Consider the following 26,408-nt stretch of genomic DNA (forward strand, 5'->3'; position numbering starts at 1 on the left):
CTGTGGGATCCAGTCGTTATCTCCCCTGCGGATGAAAGCATCGTAGGTTGCTGCGAAGGAAACTCGGCCTCTTCCAGCGCGCAGCTCGTACACCTCCCCCTATCCACAGCCGAGGCACGGGGACTGGCATGCAAATGAAATTACACAAGATGTAGAGCTCTCCGTTGCGTACCGAGAGCTTCTGAGCTTCTGTGTGTGGCAGGTGACAGAGAGAATTAGCTCCAGCAGAAACACAAGCGACGCCACCGTTTTTATACCAAAAAGAAGAGGGAACGTAAAGAAGACGTTCTAGGATTAGTCCATGGAGTTGGCACCCTCCTTTCCCCCTCGTTCACATTGCTGAAAAGGACTTCCTTTATGCCAAACGGATGGCTGTATCAAGGCCCTCATTTCCAAATCGCAACAAATGAGCTATGTTTCTCTGCTCTGTTGCCATGGGTAACACATCTTTTTCTTCTCATTGCTAATCTTGGCTGGTCTTTGAGATCTATTCCATTTGGAAAACCCTGTTAGAGCTGCCTGTTAGTGCAGAGCTGCCTGCACTAACAGGCAGCTCTGTGTCAGAGCTGCCTGTTAGTGCAGCTCTGACACAGGTGTCTTTATTTCTAATCTTTATTAGCAGAACAGGCTATAATTTATTAAATTACTGTAAATAAAAAATCTACATGAGTTTAAGGGACGTTGATGCCTGTCTTAACTATAATTTAACACCAGAACCGTGTTTGTAGCCCCTCCCAAGCAGGCGGGGCTTGTTACTCCAACTCCTGAGTAAGACACAGACATCTCCTCTGATTGGCTGATGGATGATGAGCACTAGCTCCATGGCTGGATTATAAATATGATCTTGTGTAACTGTTTACATCTGTCGCTGCCATGATTGTTACACTTGTTGCATAACGTGTGCTTATGCTTATTCATGTGTGATTTTAGTTTCATTTCTTATTGAATTGAAACATTGCAACTGCAAAATTGTTTTTTTTTTTTTTTTTTTTTTTCATTTTCTTTATTGTCAATTTTTCCATACAAGTGTACATACAAACTTTACACTTTTCTTTTTCCAAGTGTTCCATACATATTATTCAAGAGAAGATGCATATACAATCTATACCTGCCTTAGTCATAACTTTGCCATTCTAGATAATATCCAGTCTATCCATTCACTTGTTGATTTACAAAAAAGAAAAGAGAAAAAACATAAGACAAAACAGAGCAAATAAAGAGAGCATCCAATATTTGTTTGTCTTTTCCCTCTTTCTCCTCACTCCTCTCTTCCAAGTCATCACAATTTTAACTCTCTTCTCAACGGAAATGAACTGTAAGCAAACTATTTACAGTCTGTAGCTCTATAAGGGCTCCTGTAACCACACTATTAATCAATAAAGTCTGACCTCCATGGTGAAATAAAACCCTGCCAATTTCTCCAATAATTCTTAAATTTTCCAGATTCTAATCTGATGGAAAACGTCAGCCTTTCCATAATATAAATATTATGCATTACGTCAACCCAGTCTTCCCTTTTAGGAGCTTCTGCCTTCAGCCATTTCCTAGTAATGGCTTTTTTGCTTGCTATCAACATAATCCTATACATATAACCATCACCTGCTCTTGTAAGCCTTTCCATCCCTCTTCCCATGTACAGATCCTCAAATGTAAGTGGAATATTCACCCCCAGTACTTTATCCATACAATTCTTTACGTCCTGCCAATAGGTTACCATGAAGGCACACTCCCAAAATACATGGAAGTGACCCGCTCTGTCTTTTCCGCACTGCCTCCAGCATTTTGTATCTTGGTATTTTCTTTGTGCTGGTGTACTGAAATATCTTACAATATTCTTCCAGCCAAACTCTCTCCCCGAAATGGAACAAGATGTTTTCCACTGTTCCCCACATATCTCTTCCCAGTTCTCCTGTGAAAACCCACAATTAGCCTCATTTTCCCATCTTGCTTTTATGTATGTTGTATTACTTTTTTTTCAGATTTTCCAACCTTGTATACAGTTTTGAAATTATTTTTTCCCCAAAGTTTGATTAATTTGCTGCAATAAACATTTTAATTATACCAGATTCAACCTCCATTAAATTTATCCTTAATAGTTCTTCCGTAAAGTGCCTCAATTGTAAAATTGTGTTTTTTAACATTGGCGCAATAGCGTCAAAGATTTACTCACATGAGTCCCTTTAAGCCAAGGCTTAAACTCCACCTGCTTACAGCTGTTTAGTGGAACATTGATCAACATGGTTGATGTGATTTTTGAAGATTGATAAAATGCAATGTTTATTGCTTGTTTCATAATCAATGACTATATGATGTTTTTATGATGTAAAGCAATTTGAACTGCCTTGTTACTGAAATTTGCTTTACAAATAAAGTTGACTTGACTAAACCAAACCAGACAAAAAGGACTATGGAAACCTGTATCAAACAGATGGATTTCTGGCAGGGTTTAGACACCAGTGAAGACGTTTTCTTACTTGTATTAATTTAACATTGTCCTTGTCTTTTTCTTTTTTTTTATTTGCAGGTGAATACACAGTGATGACGGCTCATTTCCACCTAAAGAGGAAGATTGGTTACTTTGTCATTCAGACGTACCTGCCGTGCATCATGACAGTCATCCTTTCCCAGGTGTCATTCTGGCTAAACAGAGAATCTGTGCCTGCTAGGACTGTGTTTGGTACGTAGAGTGGGTCTCCATTGACTGGTTTCTTTTCCCTACCTTCCAGACCTTACTAGAATGTTCTCACCTCTAGTTGGATGAAGGTAATTTAACACCAATTGCATTATGATTCCATCTCAAAGCCATTAGAGATTAAGGAAACGGGATATAAGAGACCAGCTGCTAATGGACTGAACAGAGAGCTCATGTTAGTTGGATAAGACGGGTCAGAGCATCCGTCTATAGACACGTTGTGGCATGTTGTCATGGACACAAGATCCCGCCCTCCAGCTCCCTGCTCGAGAGGAAAAAACTGTTCGCTGACGATGACTACCATTAGGTTTTAGGTGTCAAGTCGCCAACATAATGCACTAAATCTTAAATGTAGGCATGATACGTAAAATAAAGATAGACGCAATGCTTTGCTACCAATTGTGAACACTACAACAACTACATAACAAGGTACGACAATGTAGAAGTAAAGAAAATGTTTTAATTGAAAAAAATATTGAGGGAGAGGGAAGTGGGTCAGTTACGCTAGCTTGACTTTGGCAATCTTAACATGTGGATGTGCTGCAGAATTCAATGTGTTTTGGTTCAGTTGAAAATCAAAACAACCCAACCCACACACCGAGTCTCCTGCTCTACTTTAGCAGTTCACTCCCTAATTCTAATTCACTCCCCCAGCGTTCAGATTATCACTTATTAATAATTGCAAAATAAACATCAAGCTTGAAAACATGACTCTGTGACAGACTGAATGTTCTGTTCTTTGTGTGGGAAATATTTGTGTGGCTTCTGATGTTTAATCCTGATACACTAGTGGAGCTGTTGTCAGTCTGTTGCTATGGCAACAGGTCTCTGTGTAGAGTAGTCCACAGAGAGCGAGAAAATAGAAGAATAGGAATGGTTTTGAGTTATTCTCCAATGGGTTTTCTGCGCCATTTTCCCTTTGCACTAACTTAGTAATACTGACGTCTCCATGTTTCATTTTATTAACATTTTGTTCTGCCACGGCTATGGATAGCAAGTAAAAGAATCGTCTCTCCAGCGTTGGACACACGCATGAAACTTTCTGGATTTAAACAAGAAAGTACAACGTGTCTAAAGATGGCAAACATTTACGCTGTAAAGAACCTGCAGAGAGACATAAAAACGATCACAGGTGGATCTGTTGTCTTGTTCCAGGCGTGACCACGGTCCTCACCATGACCACTCTGAGCATCAGCGCGAGGAACTCCCTGCCCAAGGTGGCCTATGCCACCGCCATGGACTGGTTCATCGCCGTCTGCTACGCCTTCGTGTTCTCCGCTCTGATCGAGTTTGCCACTGTCAATTACTTCACAAAGCGCGGCTGGGCCTGGGATGGAAAGAGTGTCGTAAGTGAGAAGGTAATGAAGAAGAAACCATGTGTTCTGACAGCCTCCATTTTCAAAGAGAATTCATTAGCGCTGCACCGCGGCAGATTGTGGCTCCAGAGGCATTTCCTGGAGAGGAAGGGGAATAATGGCAATTTCTCATTTAATTCTCCGGGTTTGTTTTGTTTTTTTGTTTTTATTCAATTTGGCACATTGGTTTCACTTCATTGAATTAGGACAATATGACTGTCTAAAGTATGTTCTGTTCATTTTCCATTTTTCCCCTTAGTAATTTCTTTTGTTTCCTCCTTTTTGTCACACTTAACTGTTTCTGATCAACTAAATTTGAATTTCAATTGGAAGTAACATGGGAAAAACAAAAAGCAGCTACATGTAATTAAAGCTGCTGTATTAAAATGCTTTTTACATATTAAAACAGTAGGAGGATTGTCTTAGCGTTGTCAATCAACTCGTGCAGAGAAACAACTCATTGTTAAGGAACATTACTTATCCGCTGTCATCAGTGATGGTCATGCTAACTAGCATAGCATTCAGGGAGAAGCTGTAGCGTAGCAGAGAGAAAGGGGGAGTGTGAGCAGCAGTGTAATTGACAGTGCTGTCACCCTTTTCCTGGCTCTGATTGGTTGTTTCTGACTAATGTATGTTTGTAGTTAGCTCTGAAACTTTAAAACCTACATTTTGTATTAAATCTTAAATCTTTTCTATATATTTAAATTAGTTTTAGCATCTGAAATACTTAAATAACATGGCAAAAATCAAATTAATTTGTAACACTTTTTTTTTTCTCTATAAATGCTGTAACTGCATATCAAGGGGCTTGACATGTTGAGGAACCAAAGTTCTCCTCTTCTTGTAGAAAAAGTATAAGATTAGGGGTCAGTACCAAGTTGTTTTAGTCTATAGCTGCTCAAGCTCCCTTTTTTTCTTCGCCATTTTTGAAAAATATGAAAATGAGCGTTCATACAAAACACGCCGTTGACCGATCTCGTTCCTTTTCGGCCTTATAAAATGCGTCCCAACTACCGAGGCGCTCAGTTTGCACTCATTGAAAATCCGTGGATGGGCATTGAAAAGCGAGGCTTCGTGAATCTGATCCCCCTCTTGTCTGTCAGCAGAAGAAAGAGAGGGCTTCTGTGATGAAGAAGAACAACGCCTACGCCGTAGCGGTGGCCAACTACGCGCCGAACGTCAGCAAGGACTCCGGCACGCTCCCGACCATCGCCAAAGGCGGCGCCTTGGATCCCGGCAAGGCCAAAGCGGACGGCAAGGCCCCGGAAGCCAAGAAGACGTTCAACAGCGTCAGCAGGATTGACAGGCTGTCGCGGATTATGTTCCCGGTTCTCTTCGGCGGCTTCAACCTCGTCTACTGGGCCACCTACCTAAACAGAGAACCGGTTATAAAGGATATGGTCCCGTCCAACTAGAACCCGGCTTTGGGCGGGTTCCGGCCCGTGGTAGAGACGAACCAAATACCTCCAGCAACTGCGGTACACATACTTTTTGCAGCCCCGGATTGCAGCGTGATCCTCTTTCTCCGCCTGTTTTCTACACCGTCTGCAGCACTTTTGAAGAAGCCCGGCTTTTGTAAATGTGTACGTATATTTATATATTTAAGCTTTCATTGTGATACATCGTGTGGTTACTTTGAATCAAGTGCATATTTCCTTAAAAGTTATGTCTACAGAAACCTTCACGTGGCCACTGTACATACAAACCAAATGGAGAAAAGACCCTGGACATTCACACATGCATTTTATTTACCAATATATTAAGTGTGTTCACCTATAAGAGGTAAAATCACAGTATTGTTTTGTTTTTTTGACTGGAAAGAACTGAAAATAACTTTTTTTGGTTTCGTTCATAATTATTTGAGCAACATAATTATTATTATTTTTTTAAGTAAATAACTCACATCTGTATAATACTGTTCCTGTTTTATATTATAGTCTGGGACAGAAGACAATTGAAGCTATCTTAACTAAAAAAAAAGAGAAAAGGTTAAAAAAAGAAATCACTCGTGTGTCAGAAACAATGTCTGTGTTTTTCCAGCGTTTACGTGTCGGGTTTGATTTCAGTGCAGTACTTCCATAGAAAAACCAAGCGAAATCAGGGGGACTCTGGTATGAAATTCGAAGTGAAAGTATGAACACCAGGAAATGCCGTCTTGGCTGACTGTTTAGCATTAGCATCAACGTTAACATTTAGCTGTGATCATGTTACAGGGAATGGCTTTATGTCAGCGCGTGGTTTCATTTTATCCACATGCATTTCTTTCACATCCCTCCCTTCTTCCATTTCAACAAATCATTTCCAGCCTGCTTGTTTTCAGCATATTTCATAATATTGTACTTTGATGTTTCTGATTCTGAGCTTTTCTGAATATGAAATGGTGTCATGTGCCATGAGATGCTTTGTATCAACCATGCTGTACTTCAACCATGACTGGTGAACATTTTGGAACTGATTTGACAACCTACAATTCAAAGTAATCTCCAATAATCTATAAAATGGTTGACAGTAGGGAGATGTGGTTAATGTCTGTCAGCTGGAGGTCGGACTGGAATCAGAACTGAAAGAAATGCGGAAATAGTTTAAAACAAAGTTTTTAGATAATATGCAATTGCATTAAGTCATACATGATTTGAGTGCTTTCTGCCAATTTATCTTTATAATTACATCATCATATGCTATTGTTTAACCCTCCTGTTACATTGCCATTACAACGGATGAGATTTATTTTCTGTTTTGCACTTCAAATTCTATGGCTGAGCCAAAAAAAAACCACTCATTATTTTTTGCTGCCATACACTAAAAATTGAAGTCACTTAAAAAAAAGTGGCACAAACAGTCGTTCATTGCACTTTATTTTGATCATTCTGCAACATAAAAATCAAAATAAATCCAAGTGGCATGTTTATGCTTCCAGTTATGAGAGGATTATTGCATGGGCAGAAAACGGTGTCTGATAAAAGTAGAAAAGAGAAAAAAAATGGTGATTGTGTAGTTGTGACACATGAACTAACAGAGGAGTTCATTTTTCTTGGTAGGTTGAATTATAGAGCTAAACAATCATAAAATCTCTCATATGTTTTGCTGTTATTGTTTTATCTCCAGAGTTTATATCACATGCCTATGATTGCATTTATCCCAGTTGAAGTCTGTTGACTGGTAAAAAAAACAACAAAAAAACTAACAGAAAATGACCCATGATCTAACCAAAATAACTTAAAGAAATCTCCATAGTGACTGATATTTATATGAGTCTCCTATGGCAACTGAGTTGATGTACGGTCGATAGGATCCATCCCACATTAGACAACAGCATTTTACTCCACTTTTATGCTGCTGTTTTAAATGTCTGAGTACATTATTTCTCTGCAATCACTTTGTTTCAATGTTTATCTTTTCTTTTTTTGTTGTTGTTTTTGTTTGGGGTCATTTTACGTTTCAATGATTTTGTGTATTAATGTTCTTTGCTGGATTTGCTCTTGACTTTTTTTTTTTTAAGCTGTTCATGCTCAATTTATACACAATATCATGAAAATCATAAATTCACCTACATTACTGTCTCTTTTTAGTGTAAATGATACAAATTTCATTAAAATGGTGAGATGGAAAAACTCCCTGGAAAAAAGGTTTAAAAGATGAGAGCGGATGTTTGTCTGTTTACAGTTATACGAGTCGCCCCCTGCTGGTCAGCTAAAACCTTAGTGACTTTTACACAGAGGTCATGGTGATATGTTTTTTAATTTGGTGTCAGTCACTGAAAAAAGAAAAAAAAAAAAAAGGCTAAAGGCTTTTGTGGATTTCAAATGACTGATTGCTTTTGCATTAAGCAAAGGAAAACAATTTGCATGAAAAAGACAAAAGGAGGAACTGGAGGTAGAAAAGAATGGATGCAGAAGGAACAAACATGTAGAAGAGGTGTATGTGTTGTTTTTATGTTAACTTTTGAAATGCAACAGTTGTGTTCTCCATAAGCAATGTTGAGATTTGTTGCGGTGGGAGAGACGTTCAATGGATATCGATCAGAATCAAGGGAACGTCGCCAAACATTTCAACGTCACCAAAGACAACTCATTAAATCCTTCGAAATCTGAGAGAGACACCGCAAATATCCAAGCATATAGACCCGATTTTATCTCCAGTTAAAAAAGAAAAGAAAAAAAGGTTGGATATCTCTTGTTTTGTTTTTCTTTCACATCCAGCTAATCGTTTGTGTTTGTGGCCTGCAGTGAAAGGACACTGTCAAGCTTTAGAGGAAAATCAGAAGGTACACCCGGCTGTCATGTAATTTATTTCCATTAGCATCAAAACAGAACAGGAGCTACCAGTTGTTCTGCTTCACAAACATCTGGCATGAGAACAAAATCTGAATATTAAGTTAAATCCATGTCTGTGTCATGAAGTCCATTAAGTTTTCAAGGATGAATTTATTCTCCCTGAATTACAGAAATGTATGATGTAAAACATTTTGTTGATGAATTTTGTCTGTCATTGTGCTTATATACCTGCATATAAAAAAATCATGTTCAGCCTCATATATATTCTCATAAAGTGCTATGTTTTTACTTTACAGCTTATCATATTTAATTTCACCCTATGCTTTTACTTATTTTGAACAGACTTTGCATGCAGATTAATGTCACATTTCAAGACCTTTTCTCTGGCATCCAAGCAGAAACTTCAAACATTCCAGGTAGAGATGATTGTTCAGAAGATGGAGGACTGATTTAGTGCACAGTTGTTTTTAATAAAACAAGTTCTTCCAGCTCTTGCCATCTATTTTTGTGATGCTTTCGCTGACTCTGGCCGTTCACACTGCAACAACCACACAGAGGCAAAAGGCCACTGTAGCTTAGATTCCCGATATATTGTAAGTCATTGCTTTTTATTGATAAAAAAGAAAGCAAGTCGACATCTCTGGCTCAATAATATCATTATGCTAAAAAGTACAATAAGTGAATACAAATTCTTTTTTGACTATTCAACTAACCTAATTTTTTTCCTTTTGGTAGCGGCGTTTTCCCGTCGTCTCTCTGGAATAGCAGCTCCTCTGTTCCTCTGCAGGAGTCGATCCTGCCAACCAGCGCTGCCATGCTGCCAACAACCATTATTATTTAGCCAGAAAGCCCCGGTGGCACTGAGCTGTGATGCGGGGCTCGTTTCCTGACCTCCTTCTCGAGCCGTGCCTCCTCCTCTGTCCACGGCTGACCCCGCTTGTCTGCCCAGAGATTGTACCCTGACAGAAATCTTTGCTGATGGATGGGAAGGATCTCGCCGGTCGCACAGCGCTGCGCGGATGCTTACAGACACGCCTCAAAAATCCACATAATTGACGGCCTTGCAGGGGTTTTAGGAAACGTCGAATCGCGGCATTCGAGCGAAAAGAGCCTTTTTGATAACGTTTAAAGAGCATTCTGGGGGAAACTTTCATTTTGACCACTCTTAATATATTTTTTGATTAGTTTTAAAACACTCATTGCTAAATGATTCACTCCCCTTAAGCTTTTCAACATTTTGTCACGCTACAATAACTAATTTTATTTATTTATTTTATATGGAATTTTTGTGCTAAATCCTTACAGCGTAGTAGGACTGAAACGATTAATCGTGATGGATAGATTATTCAAATAATCAGCAACTAATTTAGTAAATGATTAGTGATTAACTCCAAAAAAACAGCCATTTGCCACACATTAGTGTGGCTTCAACACACTAATGAAGCCAAAACTGCAAAAAAGACGTATACATTTTGAATTTAAGATAAAAAAATATTTTTCTGTAAATTAGTTTTACTCAGTAGTTCTCAAGCAGCATAGTTTTCAATTCACCTGGTCCAAATTATGTTAAAAAAAAAACTGTTATTATGCATATCCAATTATTAATCAATAAAATAAAATCACCAGCTTTACACTGAGTAGGTCGAGCAGAAATGGCTGAGATTTCCACATGTTGATGTTAAAAATATAAGAGTTTTGAGAGTTATTAACTTCCTGGTTTCCCTTTGTCTCATTATTTTTAAGATGCTGTTTATATTGTGATTCTGAACTTGTTTGTTTTGGTCTGGTTTATCATTTGCTATCAGATGTTGTCCAGAAACATTTCCAAGCATCATTTTATGTGTGGGACAAAGAGAAAAAAAATTAATAAAATGCTTATGCACTATTGCACTATTATGTGACAAAGAGAAATATGCATTCTATATAATAATGTTTCTAGATTTTGTAAAAAAAAAAAAAAAAAGAAAAACATGACAAGCCGCATCTAGGTCTAATAGATGCTTATTATTTTTTGCTCAAAGAAGAAAAGCAATAATCTATTCAAGGCAGTTTCGTTGTCATAGCAACTGATGTCAATTTTTATCCCACATCTGACAGGCTGAGTGGGCGGGACTAAAGGCTGTCAGACGTGTTGGAAGCTAATAAATGCGTCGTGCAACTACAAGTAGGCTTCCTTGTGTAGGGCACAAAGTGAGGCGTTGTCATTTCCAGGTGATAGTTAATTAATTTCCCTGCTTTCCGACAAAATAAGCACATAAACGAGAAACTAAATTATAGTTTTCATTTAGAAAAGAAACATAACTTATACACAAAAAAGGACAGTGGTGTCGAGAGAGCGTCTAGTGAAATAAAAAAACTAATCATACAGCGGAATGAAGCGGTTTTCCCTCAAAATGTTAATTTCTTTATCGATAATAAAGTTGCCTGCCATTGTGGTTGTTTAATCTGCCTTTCAACATTTTTGAAAAACTAGATCTTTCATTTCAAGTGATTCAAATTAACATTCTTCCCAAGTTTCGGTTCGAAAGAAATACATTTCCCATAACTCTTTGCCGCTGACCTGTAACCCAAAATGTCAGCACCCTGAAAGCTCATGCAAGGACTACTGTTGTTTATAGCGTAGCTGTATTGTTATGGGTGTTATTTATTTGAAGCAGAATGGTTCACTAAGGTCTCACTTAGCTGTTTCTGTTATGTTAGCATGTTGCTAACCTTGCTAATGCTGCGCAGGTAGCCTTTGGGGAGCTTGTTAGCATTTCTCCTGCCCTGATAATAATAATAATAATAATAATACTGTGAGGTTTTTAGAAAATATGAAGTATTTTCTAGTCAAACACCTCTGCGACATTTCTCTGCTAGGACGGGTTTTACCTTTTAAAGTGTGTAGGAGGAAAATACCGAGCTACAACATTTGCTACAGGGTGCTGAGACACCGCTGGATGAAAAGTCTGCCTGTATTCAGCAGTTTCAGGAGCTTAAGCACACAGCCAGCCAAGGTAACAAACCCACCTCAGAGTCAGTTAAGGCAACCATGCATGGATTACTGTTAGTAAATATGAAATATTTAATACGTTTCCTTTACAGTTAATAGAGTTAGTTGTTCTTTGTTGTTCCTAAGGATGCTGTCGACCTGTCCAAGTTCCCTGTGGACAAAATCAGGAATTTCTGCATCATTGCCCATATCGATCATGGAAAAAGCACTTTGGCTGACAGGCTGCTGGAAATGACAGGTAGAAAGCTCCACAGAGTCTCACACCTCTGTAAAACAGTATCAAACACCTCGAATGTGCATCTTTGTTTTACTGAATATTACGTTCTGTGTAAAACTGTTTGATTTCTCCAAATCAGACCAAATCTTTTCAGTCTGAGACATTTGGCGTCACATCTGGAGTATCCCAGGACTCTGTTCTTGGTCCTGATTTGTTTATAGATCATTATCGTCACTGTCCTCTTTGCCACTTTGTCGGTGTGTTTGGAAATTTGACGTAAGCATGTGTGCCTGTTGTGCTGGAATTGTCTCTTACTGTTGATATGGTTGGGAAACAGGTGCCATCGCAAAGACGGAGAAGAACAAGCAGGTTCTGGACAAGCTTCAAGTGGAGCGGGAGCGAGGGATCACCGTGAAGGCCCAGACGGCCTCGTTGTTCTACAGCCACGACGGACAGGAGTATCTCCTGAACCTCATCGACACGCCGGTAGAGTCCCACTTCTTCACAGTTCAAAATATGTTTCCAATCCAAGCACCAAAAGTTTGTTGTAATGTGAGTAAATATGAAAGATATCTTGCAAGGTTTCCCCCAGAAAACTTACTAAGCTCGGTTGTTGGGTGGTAGGGCAGTCATTCATCCAGCGGCCCGTCATGTTTTTGAGTTAAAAATGTTTAAAGTTGACAGGAAATTTGAAAATATCACTTGGTAATCATGTGTTATTGAAAGATTGGAAGTTTAACACCTGAATACCAACTATAAAGTCTTAAAAAAATGCAAATATTTGAAAAAAATTTAAATAAATAATCAGTGCTTAGCCTGGTGGGGCGCAAGTACAGCCTGGTGGCCCGCCAGGCTTATAATACACCGGGGAAACCCTGTCTTGTGTTATGAATTAGTTTTGAATGCAGGTTTGCTTTCTCTCCAGGGCCATGTCGACTTCAGCTACGAAGTGTCCCGTTCACTTTCCGCTTGCCAAGGCGTCCTGTTGATTATCGATGCCAATCAAGTAATACATATATATTTATTGACTTTTCGAGGATTTATTTTTTCTGCATGATTTGAGGTCTCTCATCTGTTGTGGTCTCTTAAAGGGCATTCAGGCACAAACCGTCGCCAACTTCTACCTGGCTTTTGAAGCGCAGCTGGCTATCATACCTGTGATTAACAAGGTACTTTCAGACATTCCCACTGAGAGTTACCTGTACAAGGAAAGGTGACTTTATTCCGTCTCCTCAGATTGATTTGAAAAACGCCGACCCGGAGCGAGTGGAGTCACAGATCGAGAAGGTGTTCGATATCCCGTGCGAGGAGTGCATCAGGGTAAGAGATGGTGGGAACATGCTAACCGTTTCCCCATGCGTTTCACCGCGCGCGCCTCACAAACGTCTCTTCCTGTGCGTCAGATTTCAGCCAAGCTGGGAACAAACGTGGAGGCGGTTCTTCAGGCGGTCGTCGAAAGGATCCCGCAGTAAGATTGGCGAGTTAGTTCTCTCCGTCTCTCGCGTGAAGTCTCGTTTTGTCTCGTTTTGCTCACGCTCTCCTTCTTTTCCCCCCAGTCCCGGAGGGAGCGTCGACGACCCGTTCAAAGCTCTGGTGTTTGACTCCAATTTCGACCACTACAGAGGAGTGGTGGCCAACATTGCCGTGATCGGAGGGCGGGTGAAGAAGGGCGACAAGATCGTGTCGGCGCATCTCAGTAAAACCTACGAAGTCAACGAGCTGGGCCTGCTGCGGCCGGAGGAGCATGCTACACAGAAACTGTACGCGGACAGCTTGTATTGTTACCTGCTGGTCTTTAGTTTACATTTTCTTCTTTGCCAGTCAAACTTTTTACAGCCTGGAAGATAAAAATCCAGGTCAAGAACAATGGAAAACTGCCGAACCTTCAAAACATATATTTATTGGAGATTTTTCTTCTAACGAGGCAAACGTGCAAAACCTTAACCTGCGTTTTGATTTACAATAATCTGCACCACTATTTCCTACAAATCTCTGCTGTATTATTTTAACTAATTAAGTATAAGTTTGTTTTGTTTTAGTATTTCTTCAGTTTTCAAAAATTTTGTAAGTTGTATTTTTGGACCCCAGTCACTTTTGATCGACAATTTTGGCCCACATAATAAAACATTTTATCCAAACGTTGCGTTAGCGTCTCATGCTAATACCAACATGGCCGTTCTCTAGCTTTGCAGGCCAGGTGGGTTACATCATTGCGGGGATGAAGGACGTGAAGGAGGCCCAGATTGGCGACACTCTTTACCGCCACGATCATCCGGTCCAAGCTCTTCCCGGCTTCAAGCCTGCCAAAGCCATGGTGTTCGCCGGTAAGACTCTCCCTGATTTCCGCTTTTAAAAATTCAAACTGGAGGTGGGAAACCGTCTAAAAGTTGCTCTGCTCTTGGCCCCTGAGTTGAGTTTTGTTTACGTGAGGCTTTCAGTGAAGAATCCAGCGTGGCTGCTAATGTGCTGCCTTTGTCGTTTCCTGCTCCTCAGGCATGTACCCAATGGACCAATCAGAGTACCCGGCCCTGCGGAGCGCCATTGAGAGGCTGACCCTGAATGACTCCAGTGTCACAGTGCAGAGAGACAGCAGTCTGGCCCTGGGAGCAGGCTGGAGGTCAGAACCAGCGCTTTTCAATTAGAGGATAAACGGACTTCTAGGTGACGGAGGGTGGGGTCAGGATTTGTACTCCAAGGAGAAAATGTTGGCGATAAGGCCACGTTCACACAGCAGGCGAACGCAAATTAAATCCGCTTCTTTCTCCCCCCCCAAATTATAACCTATGTTTGACGTTTTCTCCGCAATTCTGATCTTTTCACCTGGAAAAACATCCGATCTGTGCCACATCCATACGTGGAACTAATTCAGATACATATCCTATAGCTTTGAAAGTGTCAGCACTCTGAACAGTCACGTCGCATTTTATCCAACTTTTACGTCGTTGACGTGAGACATACGTCATAATTCTAGACCAGAAAAAGCCATATGCCTTAAATGAGGACGTAAACAACGGCAGAAAATGATGATTATGAACTTACGAATGAAATCTGTTCTACTGGCATCGCATCATGATCCCTACGCATCCCGACTTCTCTACAGAAATTTCCACCAATGCTCCACAAAATGCCGTTGCAATTCGTTGCGATTTCTTTACTATTGCTGTGGTCGTGTGTAGATTATGCATCGGCTCTCGCTGCTGAATAAACTTGTGAACTAGTTGTGTTTTAGTTACGTGTCCTCGTGTCCTCCTCCACAGACTTGGTTTTCTGGGTCTTCTTCACATGGAGGTGTTCAATCAGAGACTGGAGCAGGAGTACAACGCGTCGGTCATAGTGACCTCCCCCACTGTGCCCTATAAGGCCATCCTCTCCTCGCCAAAGCTCATCAAGGTAGAAGCCGCTTCTTGCACAAACATCGTCTTTTTTTTTTCTTTTTTTTTTTTAACTGCAGAGATTGGTTGAGGTACAGACCAGGGATGTTTTATTATGGAGAGTGAAAAGTGCCAAATTCCAATAAATAAATAGATAAATAACTTTGTAAATACTTAGTTAAATGTGTCGTTTTATTAAAACTGGAAGTAAATATAGAAATATTTTAGAAATGTAGAATCAGCTACATGTGCCTCAATTAACTGCAGTGCTTTTATTCTTAAAAATAGATTATTATTATTATTATTATTATTATAAGATTTAAGAAATTATCTCAGGTTCTTTTGCTGAAACAAACTGTCAACTTTAGCCATTAAACTTCCCCCCATAATTTTTCATGAGTGGGCGGGGTCAGAGGAGATCCTGGCATCTGATTGGCTGCTTCTCACAGCAAGTCAAACGGCTTCGTCTGTCAATATTTTCACTGGAAATGTGGAGAAAACTTTAATGAATTGATATTTTGGGTGAGGAGCTACAGCCTCTAAGTAGCTTGGGCTGAAGTAAGTTTAGTAATTATTTCATACTTTATCATCATGTTAAATGGCATGCGCTGCAAAAACACAAAACCTTACAAAGTATTAATGTCTTGTTTTTTAGTGTAAATGTCTTAGTGCACTTGAAATAATAGAAACCAAGCTTATTTGTAACTTGTCAGCACAAAATTTGAGCTGATTTTAAGTCAATAATTCTTTAATATTGATTTTTTAAAAAGTACTAGTTCCACTGGCAGATTATTTCACTGATAATAAGACATTTTCCCATAAGTGAAATAATCTGCCAGTGGAACTAGTACTTTTCTTTAAAATCAATATTCAAGAATTATTGACTTAAAGCAAGTTTCAAGTGTGATAAGATATTTGTAGAATTTGATCCTTTTCATCAAAAATATAATTTCTAGTTGGTTATACTGTACATAAACTGTTTTTCCCATTCTAAGGTATTTTTCCTCCTGATTTTCTCCTTAATGAAGCCTGTTAAATGTGATCAGAACCTCTAAAACCCGTCCGATTTCACGTGTTCTTGTCCTCACAGGAGCACGGCGGCGAGGAGGTCACCATAGTGAACCCGGCTCAGTTCCCAGACAGATCAGTCGTGTTGGAATATTTGGAGCCCATGGTGCTGGGGACGATTCTGGCTCCAGACGCTTACACCGGCAAGATTATGAGCCTGTGCTTGGTAAGAGGAATGGGAATAAAATGCTAAAGAGATGAATTAAAACTCAGTACGGATGCAGTTATGCATACATAAACATTCTAGTTTAGAAAACTACAATTCACACAAATGTGCCTCCTGTGGGTCAGAAAAGGAGTTTTTAAGCTCAAGTAAAACTAAAAAGCCTGGAAAAGAAAGTTGTGGTTTATCTTTCAGAGTCGCAGGGGGGTGCAGAGGAGCATGGTGTACATTGACGAGCAGCGTGTCATGTTGAAGTATCTCTTCCCCCTGAATGAGATCGTTGTGGACTTCTATGACCTCCTCAAATCAATGTCATCTGGATACGCCAGGTAAACGGTTTGGGATCCAAAATGTACTTTATGCGGCTCTGTTTAGAAATATAAACACTCGACAAGCTCCATATGTTATGACCTTAATGTCCCTCATTCAGCTGTTTATGTGCTACGAAGGCGAGGATGTGTTAACAAAACAAATAAAAATTGTAACATGATGGTGGGGAGGGTTGCTGGTGCCCATCTCCAGCTAACGTTCCGGGCGAGAGGCGGGTTATATCCTGGACAGGTCGCCAGTCTGTCACAGGGCAACACAGAGACACACAGGACAAACAACCATGCACACACACACTCACAAAATGGATGGATGGATGGATGGATGGATGGATGGATGGATGATGGTGGGGGGAGAGGGACAAGATGCCAATAAACAAGGCTGAATTTGAAGGCAGTCGTGAGTTAAAGCAAATGCTGCATATTGTGAAAAAAACCCATCCCTTTGTGCTAATAAAAGACAGCAATTACAACTGTTGAAATTCAGTTTTCTTATAAAATATAATTTTCCTCAAGTTCAGTTGTTTTTCTTGTCATTCCCATTTGATTTTGCTGAAGTAACTCTGAAAGCTTTGAGTTCTCACCACTTCCATCTCTTGCTTCCACAGCTTTGACTATGAGAATACAGATTACCAGGCTGCCGATTTGATAAGGATGGACATTCTACTGAACGGCCGGCCGGTGGAGGAACTCACCACCATCGTGCACAGGTACAGTCTAGTCTTTATTGTGTTTAAATATTCTGGGGATGGTTGTATTTGTTACCAACTTCCTCAGTTGGTTTTTGATTAAACTGGTTTCTGTTGAGTTTGAATAATAAGACAGTTATTCTAATCCTACAGTTCCATCGCTATGTGTTCTGTACAAAATTAAAGTTTACTATTCTTTTAGAGGGTGAACTTGCATCATACCGTTATCAGTATATATTAGTTAAAAGTGGTCTCCAAAATAACATTATTATTTATCGCAATCATTTCTTGAACAATTTATCGTTCGGCAAAATTTGTCTTTATGGCAGTCAGTGCATGTTTTTTTTTTTTTTTTTTTTTTAAATATGTGTATCTTCTAACTGGGTTTTTCTGACAGGGAGCGTGCGTACAGTATGGGGAAAGCCATGTGTGAGCGTCTGAAAGAATCCATTCCCAGACAGATGTTTGAGATCGCCATACAGGCAGCCATCGGAAGTAAAGTCATAGCAAGAGAAACGTAAGTAGTACAGCGTCTGCCCTGAGCTGCTCCATTTGTCTGCAACATTTTGGACTTACAACAACAATTTGGAATAAACGTGGTGCTGTGTTCCTCTTTCAGAGTAAAAGCATTCAGGAAAAATGTTCTTGCGAAATGTGTAAGTAGAAGGGTTTCTGTTGTCTTGTGTGATATCTTGTCGCAAGTCGTTTTAATCCTCACTCATCTTTTGCAGTACGGAGGCGACATAACGCGGAAGATGAAGCTGCTGAAGAGGCAAGCCGAGGGTAAAAAGAAGATGCGGCGCGTCGGCAACGTTGACGTTCCAAAAGACGCCTTCATAAGTGTTCTGAAGAGGAAAGAAAAATAAAACATCATTTTAATCCGTTATTTATGCATTTGCTGCAACCGTAATCAAAAAATAAAGGAATTACTCAAATGTTTTTAAAACTTTGGCAATCTCTTCTAGTTTTTTGTTTCCTTTTTGATGCTTTGTTCACATTTCTCTAATCAAAAATGGATGCAGCACCAGAAATGAAATACAAAATTAGAAATTTTTCTCAATCATGTTGGGATTTTAATAGACATTCAGAGGATAAGAAGTGATGCAATTTCATTATTTGCATTATTAAAAACAAAGTGAACAACATACGTTAAAACATGGAAGTGGTTCCCATGGTAACTGAACTCGGGTGGGAGAAATAACTAGGTCTTTCAGCCGGTAATTCTGGCCTTCATGGAAGAGCAGGATGAAATGTTAAGAAACAAAAAGGTATTAAGAAGTCAGGTTTCATGTTGTGTTAACACTCCACAACTTTAGTTGTTATTAAAATTCCATAAAATATCAAATCAAGGTATGCTAATAGATGTTAATATTGAAGGGAACCAGAAATAAATTCTAACTAGTAAGGCAGGAATCTGGATATAAATTTTATGATGTGTATTAATTTGATATTCACCACTATTTACTTTTTGAGAATATAAAATTATAGAAATGAACGTTAATCGAGCATAAATCAATGCCCAACCCAGGGAACTGGTGTAAACGTAGCTGTCTTGCAGTGACTAAATTCTCCCAGCAGATGGCAGCAGAGGCTCAGACATGATGGTAGTCTAGTCCTGAATCATTGTTTTAACGTAGCCTACTTCTTATTTTTTTCCTTTTTACAAGTTAAACTTTAGATATTTTTTGTTCTTTCTCCTCTAAGAGCAGAACAAAACTTTAATATTATAGGATTACTATTTTTGTTTTACTTTGCTATTTCATCATTGTAAAACCTTAGATCTGTGGTGCCCAATGCAAATCCTCAACAGTCAGAAACGCTAGAGTTTCTCCAGCTCTGATGCTGGATTTAAACAGTTGAATCACTTCTTCGGGTTGTCACAGTTTTTGCAGAGGGCCCATGTTTAAATCAGATTTATTGAATCTGGAAGACATAAAATATGCGAAACGCCACAACTGAAATGGCCACTGCTTTGAACAATGAATAGGCATTCAGGGTAAGGTATAGTTATAGATTTCCTTACTTTTTTCTCAGAATTCTGAGATTAATATCATGCTTTGACTTCCTCTGCCACGTAACGGGTCTTTTAAATCTGACATGTACATCCAGGAAGTTAGTTCTGCTGATATCAAATTCAGAGTTTTAAAATAAAAGTCAGAAAATTCTGAGATTGAAGTCAGAATTCTGAGGGCAGAAAAATCCAAATTATGAGTTTGAAGTCTGAATATTCTAGGATTAAAATCAGAATAATTTGACATTAAATTCTGAGATCAAAGTCAGAAAAGATTATAATCTCAGAATTTTCTGGTTCTGAGATTAAAGCCAAATTATTATTATTATTATTATTATTATTATTATTATTATTATTAATAATAATAATAATAATAATTTTACAGTGGCTCTAATCCTTTTCTGTACCTGCTTAATGCATTTGTCCTGGCTGACGCAAACAAAAACATAACTCAAGTGTTCTTTTAATAAGCGCGTTGGTCTTGTTTGGTTCTGTCGCCTGCCGTAGTTTATCAACGCGGAAGCTAAAATGAATGGCTACATTGCTAACTGGTATTAGTGTTTCTATCGAAAAATACGTACAAACATTGACTGTTTGCTACTTTTCCTGAGAGACGGACATGTTGTGGGGTAACACGCAGCTTGGCGGGTTGTCCTTGTGATGCGTGGCAGCTGTAGCTCCTATGTGTCGTCAGCGAGTTGTCCCATTCAGATAAGTTAGTCGTTCCGTAAACCACCATGAGAGTCCGCTCGTCTGTGTTCGCCTGCTTCATTTTAATATTTGAAGTGCTCGGCGTTGCCCTCTTCCTGAGGGGCTTCTTCCCTGTTCCTGTCAAGTCTTCTTTCTCCTCCAAGAGCAGGCTGTCGGATTTACCCGCGGAGCCGCTGGCAGGTGAGAGCCCCCAGCATCACCCTTCCCTTACCTACCTACTTACCTGTCCGTCGCCCTCATTGTGGTCAAGCTCATCTGAGATGTTCTCACCTCACAGGAAGCCCTCCCAACTCCACCCGCCTGCCCCAGCCCCTGTTCAGGAGGGTCGTTCTCATGGTGGTGGATGCCCTCCGAGAGGACTTTGTGTTTGGACCCGCCGGGGGGTCCCACATGCCCTACACCCGGTACCTGGTGGAGAAAGGCTCGTCCCACAGCTTCGTGGCCAAGGCGAGACCTCCCACTGTCACCATGCCAAGGATCAAGGTATATCTGAGGCAAAGACATCTGCAGGGTTATATTTTAGCGCATCCTTAGAAATCATTCAATTTATGTATCTAAAATTAAGGAATTAAATTGTCTTAAATTTACGTATCTAAAATAAAGGCCTTAACATGTCTTGCATTCATAAAACAATTTAAGTTAGCCCTAAATGCGTCCTGCAGTGCTAGGATTATTTAATTTCATATAGTTTTGGGGTTTTTTTTCCGGTGGGACTTTTCTATCAGGCATTCATGAACAGAAGGGATTGAGGCTACCACCAACAAGCTGCTAATATACCTTTACTAGTTAGCTAAGGCAAATTCTTTGAGCTAGCTATCTACGAAGCTAGCTAACTGGCTATGAAAAAAGGCAACTAAAAAGCTAGCTGCATTTTGAGCTATGAAAAAGGTTAGCTAGCTAATTAGCTACATTTTTCATCTATAATGGGTAAGTGAAAATTTATTGCTGGACGATATTTGTTTTTGCAATTTTTTTTTCCAGAATTAAATCTTCAAAAACAAAAATTTTGTTTAAAATTGATTTGCTGGACAGCCCGACCTGGCATATTGTTTAATAACCTGAGCTGCCCTGCTGTGTTTCTTCATTATGCCGTTTGCTCTCTAATGTTCTGGAACAAATTTCTGAAACAGAGAATATATTGGCGCTGAACTACAGACAGAGACTCTATTAAATTAAGTCTCTTCTGAAGACATTGGACACATTTCAGATTGTTTTTCATTTGTAAACAATTTAGAAAAAAATACATCTTTTTTTGCTCCCCCTCATATTTTGTGTTGGTCTGTCGCATAAAATCCAAATAAAACAGATCAAAGTTTGTGTCGAAACTTTCAAGAGGTATGAATGCTTTTGCAAGGCACCGTATAAGTAAACGCGTGGTTCCATTCAAAGCCTGCCATCACCTTAATGCTCAGCATTCATTTGTTCAGAAACACTTTGATTCAGTGGAATTGAGGTTTACACAGATTGTTCTCTGTGTTCCATGATAGATATTTGGTGATACTTAGCAGCCTCTTTTGTCCATTTCCTGCCTAATATTATTATTCCAGTTGTTTTCTAAAATAATTGAATCAAGACTGTTAGTTTTAAGGAAGGAAAATCTTCTATATTTGTGTCGCTGGATGTTGGAGTGTTTTGACCGTAGTTGAGCCACGTTGGGTTTTATTAACAGAATTATATAGAACAGCATCAAATGAAGCATACATTTTTTTATTACCTTCATATGAGAGCATTATTATTATTGTTGTTAGTCTGTTGTTAAGGTTGGGTTACAGTAAGTTTATTAAAAAATTATCATTTTGATACAAGTATGGCTTTAACTTTTCTGAAACTCATGCAACTGTCAGTTCCAATGATCATTTTCCCCTTTTTATCCTTTGCTAACCATCATTAATTGACTTTATCAATCATAAACTCCTAAAATCATAAATACACAACATGACCTAGTGATAAACCATCTGGTTCCTACCAGGTGTTGGAAAATCAAAACCAAAATGCATAAGCAGTGCTAGAAAGGTTAAGGAAATACTTACTTCATAAGAGGTAGGAAAGTTTTGTAGAGCTGGAAGTCCAGCATGTTGACTAACTTAATCATCAGCAACTTTGTAACCTCTTCTGTAAAAACACAAGCTGTGCTCAGCTTTTGGTTGGAACGCCTCAGACGTGTGTTAATAAAGCATAAAGAAGGAAAGACGTTAGAAAGGACCGTGAAGAAAGAGTTATCTCGGCCATCTTCTCTACATAATTCATGCTGCTACGGCGTTCGTCTTTCTGTCGAGCTGTGCCTGTCAGTCTGTGCGGGAGTGGCTGTCCGAGGAAGTTCACTCAGACGTCAGTCACAAGGACTCAGAGAAATAATCTAAAACTCAATCCCGGGCTTCCATTGTTCATCTTGGATGTTAAATTCTATGGCAGAAAACTAGAACAGTTATTCATTTACAGGATATGGTCTAACTGTAAAAAAAAAAAAAGGCAGCAACTTGTTATGGGTTTAGAGGATTTTATAGGAGCAAATTTAATGTCTTTATGAAAAAAAACCCAGAAGCTACATGTTAGCCCCCGCCGGCAGGTAAGGCAAATGAGGTGACAGAATAACTGAGAAGGACAGAGCTGAGGTTTGAACCAGCAACCCACCGGTGACAAGATAAACTTCTGGCTATTGAGCAACTTCTGCATTCATAGAATAAAACAAGAATGTGTGTTAACCTTCAGGCCAATACTGATTTCTGGTTTTATTTGTCATCCGACCAGTTGGTTCAGCTGTCGGACAGATTACTTTTTTTTCCTTTTTTTTTTTAACACGATCATATCACATGAAAGAGAAAATAAAAAGTTTGCTGCATGTTGAACAGTCGTAGCAGTTCTGAATCCAAGTGAAATTAAGTAAGTAAGTGAAAGGAATTACAAAAACATTCCCATTTATCAGTCAAGGCAGGTTTCAGGTTCCGTAAACAGCATTTAAAGGATTGGAGAAAAGAAATACATTTTAAAAATCTTTTTAACCAACCAATAACTAATCAGAGCAGATCTGGGAAAAATATCATCTAATTCCGATCCCTGGCTGATTGACCGGTGCATTTTTAACACAAACCTGTCCACCATATCGAGTTTTTTTTTTGTTTGTTTTTTTGCATACACATAACACCCAAAATTCCTCGTGAGCCAGCATGTAACATATTCAGTGAGAGGAAACGACGAGGAACTTCTCAGAAACGGGAGATAAATGTTCTTTCTGGATCCGAAGGCAGGAAAACGGGGCGTGTTGTCAAATTTTGATGATGCGTCATGTTGATGAGAGCAGCGTTGAGTGCTGCCCAGCCAAGAGGGAATGGCAGTCATGTTGTGCTTGCTGCCGATGACAGTTTGTTGTGCTGAAACACGCCGAGACGGCGAACTGACTGCTGTGAACAGCAAAGAGTCAGCAGTTGTTGTCAGTAACGGAGGAACAAGGTTGCGAAGGCGGTGATATTTTTATGTTTTTATTTTTTTCCACCTGCAAATAATCAGCTTAGCTTAGTCTGTATCCCATCGGCGCCGGGGCAGCGCGGAGGTGGACAAAAGGCATCTGACAAAAGCTGAATGGTAAAGTGGAATATTTTTTTTCTCCTGCGTCTGAGGGGGAGAAAAAAAAAAAAAAAGTAAGAGGCAATATTTCTGCTTTTTCGGTGGTGGCGGAAAAGAATGAGGATGTGCTGACGGTGTCAAGCTGTCTCAACCCAAGGAGACGGGAGCCACACATCAGCCTCGAGGAGCGCTGCCGCAGAGAAAAGACGGCGTGGACAGAATCGTCCTCAGTGATGTCTTGAGGAAATGTTTGGGAAGGCAGAACAGGAGATGTGGGAATTCACACTCAGCGGCTTCTTGACAGAGTGCACAGCTGATGTTTACTTAAAAATATTCCTGATCAAGGAAACTAAATGAATCACTCTTTCTCATTAAAGAATTAGTTTAGTCTTGAGAGGTGAGTTGTTATTGTTTTCTTGAAGTCGTACTGGAGCCAAGGTGCTGTGGTTTGGTGCGACACCCCGGGGTTCTTCGGCTCTGCTTGAAGCAGATGGTTTTCTCTTGTGCGGTGCGCTTTAATTTGAGTTCTAATTATGGTCATCAAACAAAATTATGACATATGAGAAAGCATGCCATCCAAACTCTCACTGGTTCACCAAACTAACTTGGCTCACTGCCACCATCTCCAGTCAGGGATTTCTGTGAATGATTTCCTGTCTACAATTTCCTAAAACTTGAGTCTGCTGACACCAATTTAGATTTCTTTTTAAAAGCTGTAAATTATTAAGGACAAAAGTAGTATTTTGTCACTTATAGCTTCTAAAGAAATTAAAATTAGAAATTAGGAATGGGCATTTATTGTATCGTTTATCATTTATCGTAACACATTTTTTTAATCATAAGAATATATATAGATTTATCATTGTTATATTAATTTCCAATTAAAGATGTTTAACCCCCCCAAAAAACTGTCTTTATTGTCAGATTTGATAGTTTTACTATTTTCTTCAGTTTATTCAATAAAAGCTTCAATAAATACCAGTAAATTTGAAAATAAAGTTGCCGACTGCAGTTTAGTGAAACAAATCACACTTCTTTATTCACTTATATTGTTGTAGGAAGTTTTATCACAATATTTTGCAATAAAACTTTAAATTCATATCGCCCAGCCCTGTTAGAAATATTTAAGAGGATTAGAGCCATTGGAGACAAAAGAACCCTGGATTTATTGCGTTGAGGCTTTTTTCCTGAAATGCCTCATACCAAACATGTTCTCTCAGACTGTCCAAAGAACGTTGATCCAGACTTCTTGATCTTTGGTCGTCTTTCCACTCCGGCCTTCATGTTTTTCTTAAAGATCAAAAGTGTCCTCCTTGCACATCTCCTATAAATCTCTGAGGCTTAAATTGCTTTAAACTGTTTTCTGTATTGTTAAAGCTGGTGTTGAATACAAGTATGCCAAATGTTACACTGATCAGTTTGGCAAAGAGTACAGTCGACTATAGAGAGATTAGAGTAAGATTAAATCCGCTGAGTCACTAAATCTATGTTCAGTAGTTCTGTCCAGCCTTTGTTTTAGTGAAGTGAGAATGTTGTAACTGGGCTTTACTGACTGAGGCACCCGCTCTCACCTTTACACCTGGTTAGCCATCGTCTTGGCTGTGATAAAATGAAGTGTCCTATAGGCAGAATGGTGTAGAGAAGGAGGAGGACATGGAGAGGATTGAGATTTATGTGGACGTGCAGGGAGGCAGATGTTTCCCTATAATCCGAGGCTTTAGAGAAAGATGCTGGGATAATGAAGGACAAAGTCTGGCGGACATTCGGTGCCAATTTCCCTCTTTCCCTGATGCAGGGGGTAGTTTATTTTAAAGAAGATGGAAAACCTTGCAAAAATTGTACAACACGAAAAAAATCTTCAAACTTGAATTTGTTTTTCTCTCACATCTAACAATATTCATTCACTTCTCCTTTTATGACAAAATATAGACATCACAATTTGGAAAGGCAGGTTGTATTTTGAGTTGGCAAATGTTTGTCTTTCAAATAGTAATGCATTTCACATTTTTGTTTATAGTTTGAGTATGTCACAAAGTAGACTTTTATGAAATTTATGCGAGACGGTGTAAGTATCTAAAGTCAAGTCAACTTTATTCATAGAAAACATTTCATACATCTTTCAGTCTCTAAGCCAAGAAGAAGAAAAACCGGCCATTTTTAATTTAAGGTCCAAGTGTATAAGAAATATTTACATTTTAAAAGTCAGACAAGAATCGGATCCCCTACAAAACTGACCAAAGTCTCGACTGCTATGATTATTCGAGATCAAAGCTTTGCATGGACTCAACTTTGCATTGTTGACTGGCCATGAACCTCCTTTGCTTATTCTGACCTATGCAGATGTTTTCAGAATGATACTGACACAAAGCCTACAACCAAGGTGTCACAGGACTAGCCAAAGAAGAGTCGCATTAAGGTTATGTAGAGCCCTAGCCAGTCTGCTGACCTTACTCCTGTAAAACTCTGAAGAGAGTGGAAACTATGACTTGCAGCCAGAGGCCTCAAAAATTTACACTTTCTCTGAAAAGAGGAGGACCAGAGATCTCAATGTATGGTAGGTATTTTGTTTCCCTTAGATGAAAGAAAACATTTTTCTGTACATTAGGCAGCAAAACCCCATCAAAATAGATCAGAACAATACATTTTCTGCTGCTGAGCATGTAAGGCAACACGTTGCTCTGTCTGCAGTAGCTCTGCTGATCAGCTCGACCTCAACATTATTCAGAAAGTCTGTTCTCCAAAAAGGCTTGCAAAGCAAAACGACTCCGCCAGCAGGGGGCATTACAGACCAGCTGCTAATTTCTGTCTAACATCACTGCATTGCACCCAGTCAACTCTTATGACTCAACCAACTAACTAAAAGCATAATCTACCTATGGCAATTATTTCTTTTGAAGAACTGCATCGTTCTTCAATTGTAAAGTGGTGCTTTACAATTATGAGTTTAGTTTCTCCCTTTATTGAAGATCTTCTTTTAA

General features: G+C 39.3%; 3 protein-coding genes across 7 annotated transcripts in view; all 3 read left to right on the forward strand.

The window, feature by feature from the left end:
• The window catches only part of gabra2b (gamma-aminobutyric acid type A receptor subunit alpha2b), a 31,431-nt gene extending 22,622 nt beyond the window's left edge, over positions 1-8,809 (forward strand). The window contains exons 8-10 of one of the 2 annotated variants that reach the window (XM_008419817.3): positions 2,525-2,677; positions 3,848-4,050; positions 5,151-8,809. In XM_008419817.3, the coding sequence (XP_008418039.1) occupies positions 2,525-2,677; positions 3,848-4,050; positions 5,151-5,462 (668 nt within the window). In that variant the 3' untranslated portion in view covers positions 5,463-8,809. The remainder of the gene's footprint in view (positions 1-2,524; positions 2,678-3,847; positions 4,051-5,150) is intronic. The other variant, XM_008419818.3, reaches the window with a different exon arrangement.
• Positions 8,810-10,847: 2,038 nt separating this feature from the next.
• On the forward strand, positions 10,848-18,097 carry guf1 (GTP binding elongation factor GUF1). The gene is made up of 17 exons (XM_008419819.3): positions 10,848-11,317; positions 11,440-11,551; positions 11,868-12,016; positions 12,456-12,536; positions 12,622-12,699; positions 12,767-12,850; positions 12,934-12,998; positions 13,087-13,290; positions 13,715-13,854; positions 14,024-14,147; positions 14,788-14,920; positions 15,992-16,135; positions 16,328-16,461; positions 17,067-17,168; positions 17,545-17,664; positions 17,767-17,803; positions 17,879-18,097. Exons 1-17 carry the CDS (start codon positions 11,135-11,137, stop codon positions 18,011-18,013), a joined length of 2,025 nt encoding a protein of 674 aa, XP_008418041.1. The 5' UTR covers positions 10,848-11,134; the 3' UTR covers positions 18,014-18,097.
• Positions 18,098-19,636: 1,539 nt separating this feature from the next.
• Positions 19,637-26,408, forward strand: part of pigg (phosphatidylinositol glycan anchor biosynthesis class G (EMM blood group)) — a 94,287-nt gene continuing 87,515 nt past the window's right edge. For all 4 annotated transcript variants that reach the window (XR_014089246.1, XM_008419820.3, XM_081611507.1 and 1 more), the window contains exons 1-2: positions 19,637-20,049; positions 20,147-20,352. Coding sequence is in view for 3 of the 4 variants with exons in the window: in XM_008419820.3 (XP_008418042.1) it covers positions 19,896-20,049; positions 20,147-20,352 (360 nt within the window). In the remaining variant the exon portion in view is untranslated. The remainder of the gene's footprint in view (positions 20,050-20,146; positions 20,353-26,408) is intronic.

The sequence above is a fragment of the Poecilia reticulata genome, chromosome 10 (assembly GCF_904066995.2).
Source record: "Poecilia reticulata chromosome 10, P_reticulata-male-v2, whole genome shotgun sequence".
NCBI classification, from domain to species: Eukaryota; Metazoa; Chordata; class Actinopteri; order Cyprinodontiformes; family Poeciliidae; genus Poecilia; species Poecilia reticulata.

Coding starts and splice junctions, on each gene's coding strand:
- guf1 (XM_008419819.3), top strand. CDS start 11,135: ATGAAGTATTTTCTAGTCAAACACCTCTGCGACATTTCTCTGCTAGGA. Junction 12,851..12,933: donor CGTGCGAGGAGTGCATCAGG/GTAAGAGATGGT, acceptor CCTGTGCGTCAG/ATTTCAGCCAAGCTGGGAAC. Junction 13,291..13,714: donor GAGCATGCTACACAGAAACT/GTACGCGGACAG, acceptor GCCGTTCTCTAG/CTTTGCAGGCCAGGTGGGTT.